Below are 16,960 nucleotides of genomic sequence, written 5' to 3'. Positions count from 1 at the left end.
TTTTTCCTTGGATGATATAGAAAATGAGGTAGAAAAAGAAATTATAATAATTTCCAAAAGAAAAAAAAATACTAGGCAAAGTTTGGGGAAGTGTATTTTTCGTCATGTTAATGTTTTGTTTTTCAAAATTTTCATGGATAACAAAATTCTTTGCTTTTTGTTTTCTCTTAATTTCTACTTTATGTTTTTCAAACTTTTTGGCAACCAATTTTAATAAGAAAATTAATAAAAATAAATTTTAGAATAAAATATCACAACAAGAATTATAAAAAAAAAAATTATATAATATCAGGAGTTCATAATAAATAAAAATAGTTTATTTCCTAATTTATTTCACTATTTTTTATTTTTCATTAAAACCATGCATTTAAAGAAATATAATCATACTTTTGGTTTTTTTGGTAATCCTTGAATGGAAAAATGCTTCTTATAAGTTAATTAAATAAAAGAAATTCAATTTCAACATAAATTAATTAAATAGAATTTGATTCAATATATTTCTTATAAATGAATTAAAATGGAGTTTTGTTAGAAATTTAAATTTATTAAATAAATGAACTAACAATAAATATTTTGATTTAAAAGAAAATAGATTTTTATCCTTAAAAAAAGATTTAAATAATAAAAATCTTTATTTTGTAAAAACTATAAACATGAGATAAAAAAAGTTATAAAATTTTAAAATTCACTCGTCATGATTTGCATTAAGTGGTTAGCCAAATCTATTTTACTAAATAAAATTTAGTGGTTTTGAGTTGGTATTTAGAACATTTAATCATCACTTACATGTCAGCAATTAAAAAATGATAATAAAAATAGTGATGCATGTAAAATCATCTATCACTTAAGTTACTTAATGATATCTTCATCTATCCCTCAAAAACTCATGCACCATTTTTAAAATTTGTGAGTCAAACTTTTGTACAACATCACTCATTTATTAACTAAAGTGGTAAGTTGGGATATTATTCTCATTGCATTAATCATGTAATAAATTGTTCAAAGTACTTTAACATGTAGATTAATTGGTTTATAAGGATTGATTTGTGAAAGTTAGTGTATCTTATTAAGAGTGTGCAACTAGGAATTCTCTTGAGAAATGATGTACCATATGAAGAAATTTGGAGTTATCATCACTATATGCAAAGAAATATGAAAATTGATGTACGCTATTAAGAACATGTAGTTAGGAATTCTTTTGAAAAATGATGTACCATATGAAGAAATTATGAGTTATCATCACAATATGCAAAAAAAAAAATGTTATACATTACAAAGAAATTATGAATTACCATTAGAGTATGTAGGGAAATATGATGTACCATACAAAGAAATTAGGAGTTATTATTACGATACACAAAACCTAAGACCCAAAATATGTATTTTTTAAGAACAATTTATTTTGAAAATAATGTTACATTGAGTCATATTTTATTTTCTAAAGTGATTTATATGAGATGAAAAAAAAGTGAAAAATAGTCTATTTGAATTAAATCAAACTTTTGAAATTATTGGGAGAAGCATTCCAAAGATACAATTAGAAGATCCAAATGGTAAAAATTAACAAAAATACTACATCTAGATAAATTATGAAAGTTAATGCATGGTATATCCTATTAAGTATACAACTAGGAATTCCTTGAAATACAATGTACCATATGACAAAATTAGGAGTTATCATTATGGTACACAAAAACTAAGGCTAAAAATATGTCTTTTTCAAAAGCAATTTATTTTGAAAATAATGTTACATTGAGTCATATTTAATTTCTAAAGTGATTTATACGAGTTGAAAAAAAAAAAAGTGAAAACCATTCTATTTGAATTTAGTCAAACTTTTGAAAATATCAAAATTATTGGGCAAAGCACATTTCAAAGATACAATTAGAAAATCCAAAAGCATAGTATTATTATTTCTTCCATGGAAAAAGGTAAAAATTAGCAAAAATATTGTAACATATAGATAGATTGCAAAAGTTAATGGTCTATCTATGGACCCCGCATTTTGTTTGATGCGTTCCCACTCAATGGCTAGCTCGATTTTTATTTTGTTTGGTGAAAATTTGATTTTTAGAAAAAGACTTGGAGTCGCCACTTATTTTTATTTTATTTTTAAAGCGAAAAACAAAATAAGAAAGAAAAATCTTAAGTGTGACTCTTGAAGAAAAAAACAGGTCTGTGAAAAACCGAGTCTGGGTCTGGGAGTCAGGTTACTCATTGGGAAGGTACGGTGGTGAGCCGTAGCACCCCTCTAAGCCCGTATACGTACGACCTCTACTAAACGAATTGAGGAAATTGTGGCAATTAATTAATTAATTATAAATACCAAGAAAAATAATCAATATACAAGTCATGATGAAAATTAATATGCACAAAAACAATGTTGAAATCTAATTACAAAAATACACAAAATAAATAATAAGAGGATTATGCAAAATGATTTATTGAATCAAATAAATGAAAGATATTAAAAAAAAGTTTTAAAGAAATTTCAAAGGATTTTATTAAAAATGATTTTTGAATTAATGATTTCCATTCATTTACTTATAAAAAAGAATCAATTTATTTTTTCAATTCCAATTGTATTCAATTAAAAAAAAAAAAAAAAAAGCTATGTACACTTATTGTATCAAAATAATTTATTACAAAGTTTCAATTTGGGGAGAAAAATTATTTTTATTTGCTTTTACTGGAAAATAATGAATTTTTACAATTTTATTTACAAAAGTATTTAGATTTATTTTCATTTAAAAGAGTAATTTTTATAAATTATTTAAAATGACATAACTTTATTTGCCAAAGAAATTTTAATTAGAAAAAAAACAAATATTTAAATTCTCTATTTCTGAAAAACACTTTTAATCCCATTTTAATTAAGGAAAAAGAATTCATTTGAAAAAAATATTTTTAGACAATTTTACTAAAAATTAATTTTTGGAACAACTTTATTTACAAAACAATTTTTGGACAATTTTTATTAAACAAATAAATTTTTGAACAATATCATTAAAAAAAAAATTTTGGATTTTTCTAAATGCATTTTTCTAAATTTTTATATATAAAAAAAGTATAAATAAATAAATAAATAAGTAGATAAAATAAATAAAAAAACTCTTTTATTAAGAAGAATATTTTAAAATTAGTATTTTATTAGAACATGTTTAATGAATTCTTCCTATCATTTAAATAGAAATTCTAATTTGTTTGATGTTCAATTATGTACATAACAAGTAAAATGTACATAGATAAATATTTATAAAAATAAAACCAAATAAGAGTAGGAAATAAAATATGTACTCAGATAAACTTACAACAAGCTCCACGTGTCATCAATTTGTACTCAGCCAACAATATTGCAGAATGGGTCCATGTAAAAACAAAAATAGCACAACTGTAAATATCTAGAGATGTATAAAATCCCAGACAAATATTCAAACCCAAATTCCAATTTCAAATTATTTCCATAAATTTCGTCAATTAAAATGAGTCCTGTCTTAACCCAAAAAATCCAAATTAATAACAAAAAATACAAACACAATCAACCAAACCTAAAATTGGGTAAATTAAAATAAATTCTACTAGACCTAAATTTAATATTTCATAATCTACGCCTAGTTTAATATACACCATAATTGCCCCATGTTCAAATTAAACAATTCAAATGGGCTAAGCCCATATCAAATATTCAAATAATCCAACAAATCTCACCCACATTATAGGCCCCAAAATTCACATCAATTAACAAGCCCACATAAAAAAAATACATAGTAAAAAGAAGTAACATTTCAAGCCTAAACAAATAACAACTTAACAATAAGTCGAAGCTCAAATAAACAATATGCAATTGATATAATCCAAATATCCCCCAAATTAATCACCAAATACAATATACCCACAAACCCAAATTAGCAAATTTCAAATTAATCTACCAACAATAAATTAACCCAAATTTCATATTAATTCTTCAATAACAAATTAACTCAAATTTCATATTAATTTACCAACAACAAATTAACATAAATTCCATGTGTAGACCCTCAATTTTGTCCCTTGACACTGGCATTTATCCTTCGGGTGTCACATCCACCCATCGTTCGCATATGGCACCACTAGGGCCCCTTTTGGGCTTAGTCGGTGTCCAAGCCTCGTGTGGGTTTGTCTGTGGTCCATTGTGGTGCATATGTGGTTCATTTTGGAGGGTCACCATGGCCATTTTCCTAGTCGTTCACATCACGCTATAGGAAGGAAGTGGGGTCATCCCGATGTTTTAGCTTAGTTGGAGTTTATAGGGGCATGTTGAGGTTCGGAGCACTCGGACTTGTTTTGATCGTATCTCCCTCATCCAGGCTCGGAATTGAGAACCGTTTCTTTTGTTTGCTTCCTTGATCACTTAGGAACTTTCTAACCAAATTTGAGATTTTTTACCAACCGGCTGAACCTGTTTGGAACTGGTTCAACCGGTTCAGCACCATAGCTGGCAGCCTCTGTCAGCCATGAGGAACACTTGCCTTTCTTTGTCTGGTTCTCACTCATCCAGGCTCGGAATTGAGAACCGTTTCTTTTGTTTGCTTCCTTAATCACTTAGGAACTTTCTGACCGAATTTGGGATTTTTTATCAACCGGCTGAACCGGTTGGGAACCGGTTCAACCGGTTCAGCACCATAGCTGGCTGCCTCTGTCAGCCATGAGGAACACCTGCCTTTCTTTGTCTAGTTCTCACTCATCCGGGCTCGGGATTGAGTGTCGTTTCTTTTTTTTGAATCCTCACTCATTTAGGATTTTTCTAGAAAAATTTGGGAATTCTTCTCAATAGGTTGTACCAGTTGAGAACTAGTTCAACCTGTTCTGCTGGAGGACTTTAGGTAGCTCTCGATTTTGGCATTTTTCGAGCCCTTATCCATGGGGGCTCAAACCCATTTGTTATAGGGCACTTATGAGCCATCTTGAAGGTTTAAGTCAATGTTTGATTTCAGTTAGTATGGGCAATTTGGAAATTATGGGTGGTGTGGTCTAGATGAGTCTAGTTCGATTTGTATGACCGGTTCAACCGGTTGGGAACCGGTTCAACCGGTTCAACACCATAGCTGGCTGTCTCTGTCAGCCATGAGGAACACCTGCCTTTCTTTGTCTAGTTCTCACTCATCCGGGCTCGGGATTGAGTGTCGTTTCTTTTTTTTGAATCCTCACTCATTTAGGATTTTTCTAGAAAAATTTGGGAACTCTTCTCAATAGGTTGTAACAGTTGAGAACTAGTTCAACCTGTTCTGCTGGAGGACTTTAGGTAGCTCTCGATTTTGGCATTTTTCAAGCCCTTATCCATGGGGGCTCAAACCCATTTGTTATAGGGCACTTATGAGCCATCTTGAAGGTTTAAGTCAATGTTTGATTTCAGTTAGTATGGGCAATTTGGAAGTTATGGGTGGTGTGGTCTAGATGAGTCTAGTTCGATTTGTATGACATTTGGGGAGTCCCTTACCTCATTTCAACTAGCTATCTTCCTTTTTGGCACAAACTTTGATGCTTGATTTTGAATACATGTTGCGTGACTGACTCACCCTCTACTGCAGCGCTTGGCTAGGGACCACAGGTACGCATCGTTGGCTTTGGTTGTTGAATTCATATGCATGCATGGTGCTTAATCTTAAATGTTTGTTATGTGTTTATCTGTGTTTGGCTGACTTTTTATGCAACGATTGGCTAGGGACCACAGGTACGCACCCATTGTTTTGTTTGGTTGAATTCATATGCATGCCAAATACCAATTAGGATTGTGTGATTCATGACATCTATTTAGCCTAGGGTTTCATTTGACCTTTGACCCATATGCTCCCACATACCCAATTCATTAGTAGAGACCGAGTTTCGGGCCTAGAGGGGTGCTACCTCGCATGAGGTACCTTCCCAACGGGTAACCTAATCCCCGGACCCAGAATTTAGTTTTCGTAGACCGTTTTTTCCATACTGGGTTCATTAGGGGTTTTTGTTCTTACTTAATTTTCCCCATTTTAAAAACAAAAATAAAAAGTAAGTGGCGACTCCAAACAACACCGTTCCTCACTGGGGACGGGTTTTTCAAAATTGGAAAACACCAACTTTTTCATTTCTTTCTTTTCTTTTAAAAGCGAATCGCGTCGGTCCGGTGGATCGGGTGAGGGTCCACAAATTGGCGACTCCACTGGGGATCGAACCCAGAATCTCTGGTTTCATAAGAGGATCAAGCTTGAACTTGAGTTGGGTATATCGGAGCACATGGTTCATTGATAAGTAGACTCTTAGGCTACATAGATGACTGATGATCATGTAGTTGGTTGGTATGTGGCTTGCACCTGTGATGTGTTGTTGCTTGTGTGTTCACCTGTTGGATTCTAGCATGCTTGCTCATTGTTGATTGGTATCTAACTATGACATTTGGGATTAGACTTAGATGATTAGATTGTGTGTAGATGTGTGGTAGGCTATCTCTTTGTGCATGACTATTTGTTGTATGACTGCTCCTTCCCTTGCATGACTGCTTGCTGCTTGTGTTTGTGGGGCACATGTGTATCCCCTTACTTCCGAATCACTAGTCTTGGTTAACTATTCCTCATGGATTGCTTGTGTTTCTTGGAAGTCATTCCCAATTGTTCGCCTTCGACCAAGCTAGGGGTTTGGAATAGGGTCTAGCATAAGGGTTATATCGATGTTTGGGAGCACTATGGAAAAGATGGATATCTGAGCAATGAAGACCTGTATAGCCCTGAGCTGGATTTCATGGATACATGCGTGGCCAGCATGTCACTTTAATTGTTGATTGATTGTTAGTTAGGACCTTTGGTTGCGTATCCCTGTGAGTACAGTCATCTAGTCTTTTAGGACTTGCCTTTTTTTTTTTTTTTTTTTGACTTTTGAGCCACATTACCCCTGAGGTATCACCATGTCAGAATCTCGTTGATGTCTGTGGAACTGTATATCAGTTTAGCTATTGACATCACATGTCAGTTCATTCTCTCGGAAGATTTTAGTTATGCGTTCCTAGTTTGATTTTAGGATTGATAGTCACGGGGACTGACGTACCCCTTTCCTTTTGTAGGATTATTGATTGAGATCGACCTAGGTTCCTAAGCTTGGATCCGGATTGGAGATAGACTGGTTAGAGGATTGGATTCACCCAACCAGTTAGAGCAGATACCAGATCATAGAGATATGGACCCTCAGTACGCTACCGTTGACAAGATGGCTGAGATTACCGATACCATGGTGTAACTTAGGGACGCTATCTTAGGACTGGGTTAGAGGATTGATGGGCACCAGGCCCAGCCATTGCCGATTCCGAGGAGCACCCTGCATGACTCTACCACACCACCACCACCACCACCACTACCATCTGGGCCATCTAGACCTACTATACAGCAAGACTACATAGTTCCACCACCACCGGTTCAGTCAGCTCCCCAGGCTGGAGCATTTGTGTTGCATGGTTAGACTGAGACTACGCCGCATTCTGTTGTGGCACCGGCACAAATTGTTGATGATACCCAGGCTCGTATTGATAGGATTGAGCAGAGAATGAGATCACTACATGTTTCTGATGGGATTATGGGTTGGGATGGATATGATGATATGCTAGTAGCAGCTTTGCCTGTTGAGTTCTGCATGCCGGACATTGAGAGATACACGGGGATAGGGTGCCCCCGTATTCACTTGCAGTTATACAGCATTGTTATGCGCGGGCATAGACTGGATGAGGCACAAATGATTATGTTATTCCTCTTGTCATTGAGTGGTGCTGCTCAGCGTTAGTTTGCCTCATTGGACCCTTCGAGACGTAGGACATGGGCTGATTTGGGACAGGAGTTTATTAGACAGTATTCTTTCAATACTATAGTGGATGTATCCCGGAAGGAGTTAGAGGCCCTTAGGCAGGGGCCGGATGAGACAGTCACTTCATTCATCTCCCGTTGGAGGGAGAAGATAGCACAGATTATTGATAGACCTTTAGAGCGCGATCAGATCAGTATGATTATGCGCAGCCTTCAGCCCCGCTTTGCTAGGCATCTCATGGGCTTCCCTCAGACAGACTTTGGCTCATTAGTGCAGGCCCTCTATGGCATTGAGGAGGGTATATCTAGAGATTTATGGGCAGATTCTTCCCCTTCAGACTCAAAGGGGAAGAAGTCGGGATCAGGCCCCAGGCCCTTAGATGTTGGTACTATTGGCATGACAGGACACCGATCTTCACGTCGTTCTCCGTTTCAGAGTCAGTTTTTAGGCACTCCTTATTAGATGATACAGCATGGTCAGTACAGACCAATTGCTCCCATTAGGCCAGTAGGGCCTACTTATCTACATCTGCCACCATAGCCGGTATATGCTACACAGGCACCCCAGAGGCCGCCTATGCAGTTCCATCATCAGTATAGAGCACCGCCTCCACCGAGGCTAGTTAGACAGTTCACACAACTTGGGATGCCACTGAGCCGAGCTTTTCAGAGATTGGTTGAGGAGGAACTGATTGCCCCACTACCGCCTAGACCACCACTACAGCCTACCCTCCCAGGATTCAGGACAGATCTTTATTGTGCCTACCATCAGAGAGCAGGCCATGATACAAACAGTTGTTCAGCACTGAGACATGCCATTCAGGATTTGATTGATCAAGGCTTGGTTGATTTGGGGCGCCCGGGTGTAGCCACAGACCCGCTACCTACTCATGACACTAGAGCAGTACCTCCACCCCCGGAAGGGGTACATTTGATTGAGTTTGCATGGGATGAGATATTTATGATGGGTTGGGATGGAGGGGCTCCTCAACCGATCAGTCTATATGAGGAGTTATATTTTGTTGGATATATACCTAGACAGCAGATCCCCAGGCCATTCAGTTTGACCCCGGACAAGATTTATGGGCAGCCTCCAGTATCACCAGTATACTTACAGCATGTGCCACCTATGACACCCTTCATTCTGTTCCCAGAGGAATATAGGCCCCCTTATAGAGATGTTCAGATAGTTACACGGAGTGGAAGGGTAGCACAACCTCCACCCGTTGACAGGCCATTTGCTGGTATAACTGCTAGAGAGGAGGTTCAAAGAGAAGATGATGAGATATTACGACAGCTACGCACTACTCAGGCTCGCATATCCATTTGGAGCCTTTTGGCCTCATCTAGTACACATAGAGATGCATTAGTCAGAGCCCTTGGCCAGATTAGGGTTGACACTACTACTACCCTAGAGGGGCTTATTCACATGTTGACAGCTGATAGAGCTACATGTATAGCGTTTTCTGATGATGACTTACCACCAGAGGGATCAAATCATGTTCGACCCTTATTCATTGATGTTGCTTGTTTAGGTCGTCGGGTGCCGTCTGTTCTATTGGACAACGGCTCTGCCCTGAACGTCTGTCCATTGGTTACTGCCATTGCGCTTGGGTTTTCACCAGATGATTTTGGGCCTTCTACACAGACTGTTAGAGCTTATGATGGGACTCAGAGGACAGTTATGGGTACACTTAGTACACATGTCATGATTGGGCCAGTTAGTTACTCCATAGTATTTCAGGTTTTGAGGATTCAGTCATCCTTTAACCTGCTTCTTGGCCACCCGTGGATTCATGAGGCTGGTGCTATACCATCTTCCCTTCATCAGAAGGTCAAGTTCATACACGAGGGGCGCATTATCACGATACAGTCTGATAGAGATATTATCACTTCGTCTGAGCCAGTATTACATATCAGTCACAGTGAGGATGACTTACATTTGACCGGGTTTACGTTCGATGAGGTTCAGGTTGTCAGCTTAGAGGATGGCAGCAGAGATATGGTACCTATGTCATTTGACCTGCACAGCAGCACTTTGGTGCTCAGCATGATGAGAGGCATGTCTTATTTGCCTGGTATGGGATTGGGTCGCCGCCAGTAGGGGCCCCACGAGTTTACTTTCACAGTTGATCACGACACGCCCTACGAATTAGGTTACATCCCCACAGAGGCTGATGCACGTTATATGTCACAGCTGTGCAGGGATAGGGTGAGGGCTCGCATGTCTGGCATTCCATTTAATTATCCTCTCCGCCCATACACCTTCCAGTTGGTCGACTATTTCATTAGAGGTTCAGAGCATACACCTCGCACAGAGAGGACTGTTCACATTCCAGAGACAGTTGAGATTCAGGACATCCAGCAAGTCCTAGGTCAGATTCATTTGGACACCGGGACTACTGAGGCACCTGGTGCCATGATAGTCAAGCCCCCATCATCGGACCGAGCTAGTATGTTCTCTATGTGTTTCCCCGAGGAGGTCCCTGACTATGACCTACCTATGGATTTGGGATATGGCACTGACGAGATGGACATGATCGGCATAAGCCGTATCTTCGATGCAGCGCCACACGGGCCCCATACTGTTTTCGACATGTTCAGAGTTTTTGTACTCGAGACTGATGAGGATGACTCTATTCTTGATGCCTACACTGATGATATGGATTTTATAGGCATTGGTCGTATCCTTGATGCAGCCCCACCCGGGCCCCTTTCTGCTTTTAACATATCTGGGGTTTCCGTACTTGATGATGAGTCAATTCTTGATGTCGTTACTTCTGATTTTGCTTCTGTTGAGGGAGCGTCCGATTCTATGGACCCACCTCTTTCTTTTGACACTATGTCCGGGTTTGTCACCCGCTTTGATGATATTTCTGATGGTAATAATGATATGAGTATTTTCGAGTACTTGAATGTGTCACAACATTTTCCTTTGATTGCACCACCAGCACCCACGACACATATATATGATGTTGATGATGTGGGAGATACAGATGACCCACTGGGTGGTCAGTCAGAGTGTGATTCTGATACAGAGGATAGGAAAGTCACACCCATTTCTAGTAGCACAGAGTTGATAGATTTTGGGGCACCAGATCAGCCCAGGAAGATTAGGATTGGCTCTTCTCTATCTCCTAATGAGAGGAGTAGATTGATTGACCTGCTTAGGTCATACTTAGATGTATTTGCATGGTCATATGAGGACATGCCAGGCCTTGACCCCACCATAGTGCAGCATCACCTGCCCATTTTACCACATGCTAGGCTCGTTAAGCAGAAATTGAGGAGACTACACCCTCGATGGAGTTTGCAGGTTAAGGAAGAAATTCAGAAGCAACTCAGTGTTGGCTTCTTGTCAGTGGTTGAGTATCCTGAGTGGCTGGCTAATGTCGTCCCTGTTCCCAAAAAGGACGACAAGGTTAGAGTTTGTGTTGACTTTCGAGATTTGAATAAGGCCAGCCCTAAGGATGATTTTCCCCTTCCACACATTGATATGTTGGTTGATAGCACTGCAGGGCATCCGATGTTATCCTTCATGGATGGTTTTTCTGGGTATAATCAGATTTTGATGGCTCCAGAGGATATGGTGAAGACTTCTTTCATTACTGAGTGGGGTACTTACTGCTACAGAGTTATGCCATTTGGGTTGAAGAATGCAGGAGCCACTTATCAGAGAGCTACTACTACTCCGTTCCATGATATGATGCATAGAGATGTCGAGGTCTATGTGGATGATATGATAATAAAGTCTCGAGACAGGGCAGATCACTTAGCAGCCTTACAAAGGTTTGTTGAGAGGATCAGACAGTTCAGGTTGAGATTGAATCCCAAGAAGTGCACCTTTGGGGTGACTTCTGGAAAATTGCTGGGACACATTGTTAGTGAGCGAGGTATAGAGGTTGATCCAAAGAAAATCAGAGCCATACTTGACATGCCTACTGATGCGACTCATGGTAGCTTAGCTTTAAAGGCGTATCAACAAAATTTATACCTTAAATACTATTACTAAAGTAGCCAAGCTACTATAGCATAGTGGTTCTAGGATCGTTCACTGGGAAGGGTTTTCACAAACACTAGTGATATTCAAATTAGGAAAATAGGTGATTTTCTTATGGATGTTAGCTTTAAAAGAAGATGTAAATGTTTTAGAAAGATTTAAACTAATCTAAGCTAACATTAAAGACTAAAATGAAAGGGTGTAAAAACAAGTTTCTCAAAGATAGGATAGCTATGCTCTGGCTCTTATGCAAATTGGAAATCTCAGGATAGGCTCCTCGCGTTGGGGTTGCAACTATGGTGATGCTTGCTTCCCGAACCGGTATGGATTTAGCAAATCAAGTTTTAATCCTTTAAAATGGCAAAACAGATGGTAGTGAATTTCATCAATGGTTATTCACTTTAGACTTCCTTTGAATGGCTCGTAAGAGATAACTAATGGTCTAAAGCCAAAAGCTTACCAAATATTAGCAACTCAAAGTCATTCCAGGTGATAAACTCACCTTTCAATGGCCATTGAAATTGGTTCTAACGGATTAATGCAAAACTTGGAATTGAAAACCTCACCTTCCAATAGCTCGTAGGAGATAACTAATGGATAGAAATCCAAAAGCTTATCAAGTATTGGCCGTTGGAAGTTGTCCAAAGGAAATAAAAACCAAACTTTGCATTAATGAACCGTTAATGAAAAATGACTACCTTACCTTCCAGGTGCGAGAAATTTCCATGGGATTGCATCCAAGCCATCACATAACATCCATACTTTGAGAAACTAAAAGTTTTAGCCAATCATCCTCTGAGGAAAAGCCCTCAGAGGCTGTTTGGCTACTAAGAAAATAGAAATGGGGAAGAACAGGAGAAGAGAAAAACAGAGCTTTATATATGTCTAAGTTAATGTACACAGGATCGATCCCCAATCATCCCATTTTTCGTCCCCTGTTGGAGGTGTTGTGCACCTCTATATATAGCAAAATTACAAGATAAAGCTTTATGTCGGCTGAATACAAGGTTACAAAAGGAATTTACATGAGAAAATATCAAGCTAAAAATATTTGGGAAGTCGGTGGTGCGTGCGTGGAGAAACAAAGGATTAAAAGCAATTTCGCAATGTAAAAGGCACATTGCGAAATTTTCGCAATGTGAATTACTCATGATGCGAAGTGCCATATTTTCGCATCATGAGTTAATTCACCTTGCGAAATGGCAAAATTTCGCACCATGAAGAAAATCTCCTTGCGAAATTTTCGCAATGTGAAATTCACCTTGCGAAATTGGTCATTTGGCATGATGCAGTTGCCTTCCAAAGGCCATATCTTCCTCATTTCAGCTCCAAATCATACACGGTTTGAAGCGTTGGATTCTTGACTTCCTAAGCTTTCAAATGGTATATAGCATGTAGAAAATGGACTTCAGGAAGTGCTCCAAAAGTGTGAAAGAAGACTGCAGCTGTTTTCTTCACTCTGTTTTCCTCTTCTCCATTGCTTGTGCTCGTGTTTCCACTTGAAATTCAAGCCTGTAATCATCCAAAATCCTTGCTTAACTCGCCCAAATAGCTCCTCCATCAATTGGCATGCTTGAATTGGTTCATAAGCTGATAAAAACATGTAAACTTGCCACAAAATGGTTAAAACCAATTACTAAGGACCTTAATGAATTAATTGGGTTAAATGAATATGATTACTACTCAAAGGTGCTTAAAACCATTATTATTAGGTCTACAAAATAGCACTTTTTGGTAGTAATCACCTACCCCGATGACTGAGAAAGAGATAAAAGGATTCCTAGGTAGATTGCAATACATCAGTCGTTTCTTTGCTAGACTGATAGACATTTGTGAGCTTATCTTCTGCCTTTTGAGGAAGAATCAGCCTACAATTTGGAATGATGATTGTCAGTGCGCTTTTGAGAGGATTAAGGAGTGTCTCCTTTCTCCTCCGGTTTTAGTGCCTCCCACACCGGGGCGTCCTTTGCTTCTGTACTTATCAGTTTCAGACATGGCCTTAGGATGCATGTTAGCTCAGCTTAATGATTTGGGGAAGGAGCGAGCCATCTATTATTTGAGTAAAAGGATGCTTGAGTATGAGTGCAAGTACACTATGATTGAGCGCTTTGCTTAGCAGTGGTTTGGGCCACTAGGAGACTTAGACATTACATGACAGAGTATTCTGTGCTCTTGGTCTCACGATTGGACCCGTTGAGGTATCTATTTGACAGGCTTGTTTTGACCGGTAGGCTCATGAGATGGCTGGTATTGTTGACAGAGTTTGATATTCATTATGTCACGCAGAAGTCAGTAAAGGGAAGCATTGTTGCAGATCATTTAGCTTCTTTGCCGATATCCGATGACCGATCAGTTGATGATGATTTCCCTGATGAGCAGATTGTTTCAATGACTAGTATTACGGGGTGGTGGTTGTACTTTGATGGTGCTGCCAATCAGTCGGGGTTTGGCATTGGTATCTTATTGATATCACCACAGGGTGATCATATCCCCAGATCAGTCCGGTTAGCATTTTCTGATCATCACCGGTTGACGAATAATATTGTAGAGTATGAGGCTTGCATTACAGGTTTGGAGACTGCACTTGATCTTGGCATTAGACAGTTGGAGATCCACGGGGATTCCAACTTGGTTATAAAGCAGACTCAGGGTATCTAGAGGACACGGGATGAGAAGCTGAAACCCTACCATGCTTACTTGGACCTGTTGATTGATAGATTCGATGTGTTAAGGTATATACATTTGCCCAAGGCGGAGAATCAATTTGCCGATGCATTAGCCACCTTGGCTTCTCTGATTGTGATCCCTATGGGGGTGAATGTTAGGCCATTGTTGATTGAGACTAGGTCTACACCAGCTTACTATTGTCTGACTGGAGAGATAGAGGATCAGATTGAGTTGCCATGTTATCATGATATTTATCAGTTTCTGTCATGCGGCGCTTACCCAGAGTCAGCCTCGGCCAAGGATAGGAGAGCATTGAGACAGTTGTCCACTAGATTTGTTGTTTGCGGGGATGCGCTGTATAGGATATCACCTGATGGCTTGTTATTATTATGTTTAGACCATGCATCTGCAAATCGAGTGATGAGAGAGGTTCATGCAGGAGTCTATGGCCCACACATGGGAGGTCATATGCTAGCACGTAAGATCATGAGGACTGGCTACTTTTGGTTGATCATGGAGACAGATTGTTGCCAGTTTGTATAGAAATGTCAGGAGTGTCAGATGCATGGAGACTTGATACACGTGCCACCTTCTGAGTTGCATGCACTTGCATCCCCTTGGCCATTTTCAGTATGGGGTATTGATATTATTGGGAAGATCTCGCCCAAGTCTTCCAGTGGGCATGAGTACATTTTGGTTGCCATTGACTATTTCACCAAGTGGGTGGAAGCTGCTTCTTATGCTAGGTTGACAGCGGCCAGAGTGGCCAAGTTCATCAGATCGCATATTATCTGCCGATACGGGGTACCTCATGAGTTGATCTCGGATAGAGGGGTGCATTTCAAGGGCGAGGTGGACACGTTGATTCAAGAGTATGGCATTCAACATCACAGATCGTCTGCATACAGGTCGCAGACTAATGGAGCAGTTGAGGCCTCAAATAAGAATATCAAGAGGATTTTGAGAAAGATGGTCGAGACCTCTCGGGATTGGTCAGAGAAGCTCCCTTTCGCATTGTGGGCTTATCGTACATCTTTTTGTACCTCTATTGGAGCTACCCCGTATTCTTTGGTGTATGGTATGGAGGCAGTGCTACCTGTTGAGATTGAGATGAGATCTTTGAGAGTAGTACTAGAGCAGCATATATCCGAGGCCGAGTGGGCCCAGTCTCGTTATGATCAGCTTAGCCTGTTGGATGAGAAGAGATTGAGGGCGACAGATCATGTTCAAGCCTATCAGAGGAAGATGACCCGTGCATTTAGAAAGATGGTCAAACCTAGGAAATTCCATAGAGGTGACCTAGTCTTGAAAGTCCTCAGGGGATTGATCAACGACCCTAGAGGCAAGTTTAGACCGAGTTGGAGCGGGCCTTATGTCATCCGAGATCTGACTCGAGAGGGAGTTGCCTGGTTGACAGACCTAGACGGAAATCAGTTCACAGAGCCAGTTAATATGGATCAGCTGAAGAAGTTTTATGCGTGAGATCATGGTCAGAGGATGGGTGGCCGTCACTTCGAGTAGCCATATTCCCTATTGCACACCCATACATTGATATATACTATTGCTAGCCCTTTGAGCCTTACGTGGTTTATTATGGCCTTTTCTTTCATTCAGCCTTGCATGCCTTTTCTGACCTGGGTTGGGGGCCTACCCTTGTGCGCTTTGTATTTATTGATTGGATCTATGAGCATTGTGGGCATGGTGTCATTCTTCGTTTGTTCTTTCTTGCATCATTGCTTGTTTCTTTTTGTCTCTATTTTGCATCTTCACACCGTCTACCTGTTAGTCTAGTTTCTATCATCTCTATTCACTTCGCTTCTGTTTTCCCTTGTGTGATGATGATGCGCTCTCGTCCTAGAGCTACTAGTCAGGTTTGTCACACCCTTCGTTCCTCCTGTAGGCTTTGATCCAAGATTCTTAGGTTGAAGGGGTCGGTCAAGATTGGAGGTTTGGGGTTCTTTTTGTTGAATTGTGATAGTATGGAATTCGGCCCCCAAAAAAAAAAAAAAAGGAAAAAATAAAATAAAATAGAAATGAAAAAAAAGAAAACTTGTGCTTGTTTGGTATTCGTCGATATACTTGGGATCATTAGAGGTGGTTTTGGGTTTGAGAGATTTCTTTTTCCTTTAAGAGTCGGATGAGAGCATTGTACGATCCTTCTCACCATGGATCTGGGCGACACATTGGGAGTGAGGTTTGGGTTTCCTTGGCACTAGGCCCTTGGATCATTGTCTACATCACCATTCCCATTATATAGTGACTTGCTTTGATTTGGCGTTCTTAGGATGAGTTGTTCGTCGTTGTTACATATTGCTATATTTGTATCCCAGTTGGTTTCTCCATTTTCTTCTACACCCATTCATCAATCATCTTATCCCTTTTCGTCTGCTTCTATCCTCGTCAATCGTCGTTTCACTTCATGAATGATGAGTTCTTTGGTGCGTATCACCTATTGTTTGTTTTTTATTTGGATGCAGGGTTGAGTCACCTTGCT

General features: G+C 39.3%; 3 protein-coding genes across 3 annotated transcripts in view; 2 read left to right on the top strand and 1 right to left on the bottom strand.

Annotated features, from left to right (window-relative positions):
• LOC100266981 ((-)-alpha-terpineol synthase) overlaps positions 1 to 3,471 on the bottom strand; it is a 55,847-nt gene extending 52,376 nt beyond the window's left edge. Inside the window, exon 1 of the mRNA XM_002267417.4 lies at positions 3,312 to 3,471. The gene's annotated coding sequence lies outside the window, so the exon portion shown is untranslated. The remainder of the gene's footprint in view (positions 1 to 3,311) is intronic.
• A 10,479-nt stretch (positions 3,472 to 13,950) lies between these two features.
• LOC132254920 (uncharacterized) lies at positions 13,951 to 14,457 on the top strand. The gene has a single exon (XM_059741986.1). It carries the CDS (start codon positions 13,951 to 13,953, stop codon positions 14,455 to 14,457), a length of 507 nt encoding a protein of 168 aa, XP_059597969.1.
• Positions 14,458 to 14,607: 150 nt separating this feature from the next.
• On the top strand, positions 14,608 to 15,948 carry LOC132254919 (uncharacterized). Its single transcript, XM_059741985.1, has 3 exons — positions 14,608 to 14,944; positions 15,098 to 15,393; positions 15,571 to 15,948. The coding sequence occupies exons 1-3, from the start codon at positions 14,608 to 14,610 to the stop codon at positions 15,946 to 15,948; spliced, it is 1,011 nt and encodes a 336-aa protein (XP_059597968.1).
• Positions 15,949 to 16,960: the final 1,012 nt, after the last annotated feature.

The sequence above is a fragment of the Vitis vinifera genome, chromosome 13, assembly GCF_030704535.1.
Source record: "Vitis vinifera cultivar Pinot Noir 40024 chromosome 13, ASM3070453v1".
Lineage (NCBI taxonomy): Eukaryota > Viridiplantae > Streptophyta > Magnoliopsida > Vitales > Vitaceae > Vitis > Vitis vinifera.
The sequence above is the reverse complement of the archived record's forward strand: the minus strand, read 5'-3'. Positions and strand labels throughout refer to the sequence as shown.

Coding starts and splice junctions, on each gene's coding strand:
- LOC132254920 (XM_059741986.1), top strand. CDS start 13,951: ATGACAGAGTATTCTGTGCTCTTGGTCTCACGATTGGACCCGTTGAGG.
- LOC132254919 (XM_059741985.1), top strand. CDS start 14,608: ATGGGGGTGAATGTTAGGCCATTGTTGATTGAGACTAGGTCTACACCA. Junction 14,945..15,097: donor GGGAGGTCATATGCTAGCAC/GTAAGATCATGA, acceptor GGCCATTTTCAG/TATGGGGTATTGATATTATT. Junction 15,394..15,570: donor GGTCGCAGACTAATGGAGCA/GTTGAGGCCTCA, acceptor CTACCTGTTGAG/ATTGAGATGAGATCTTTGAG.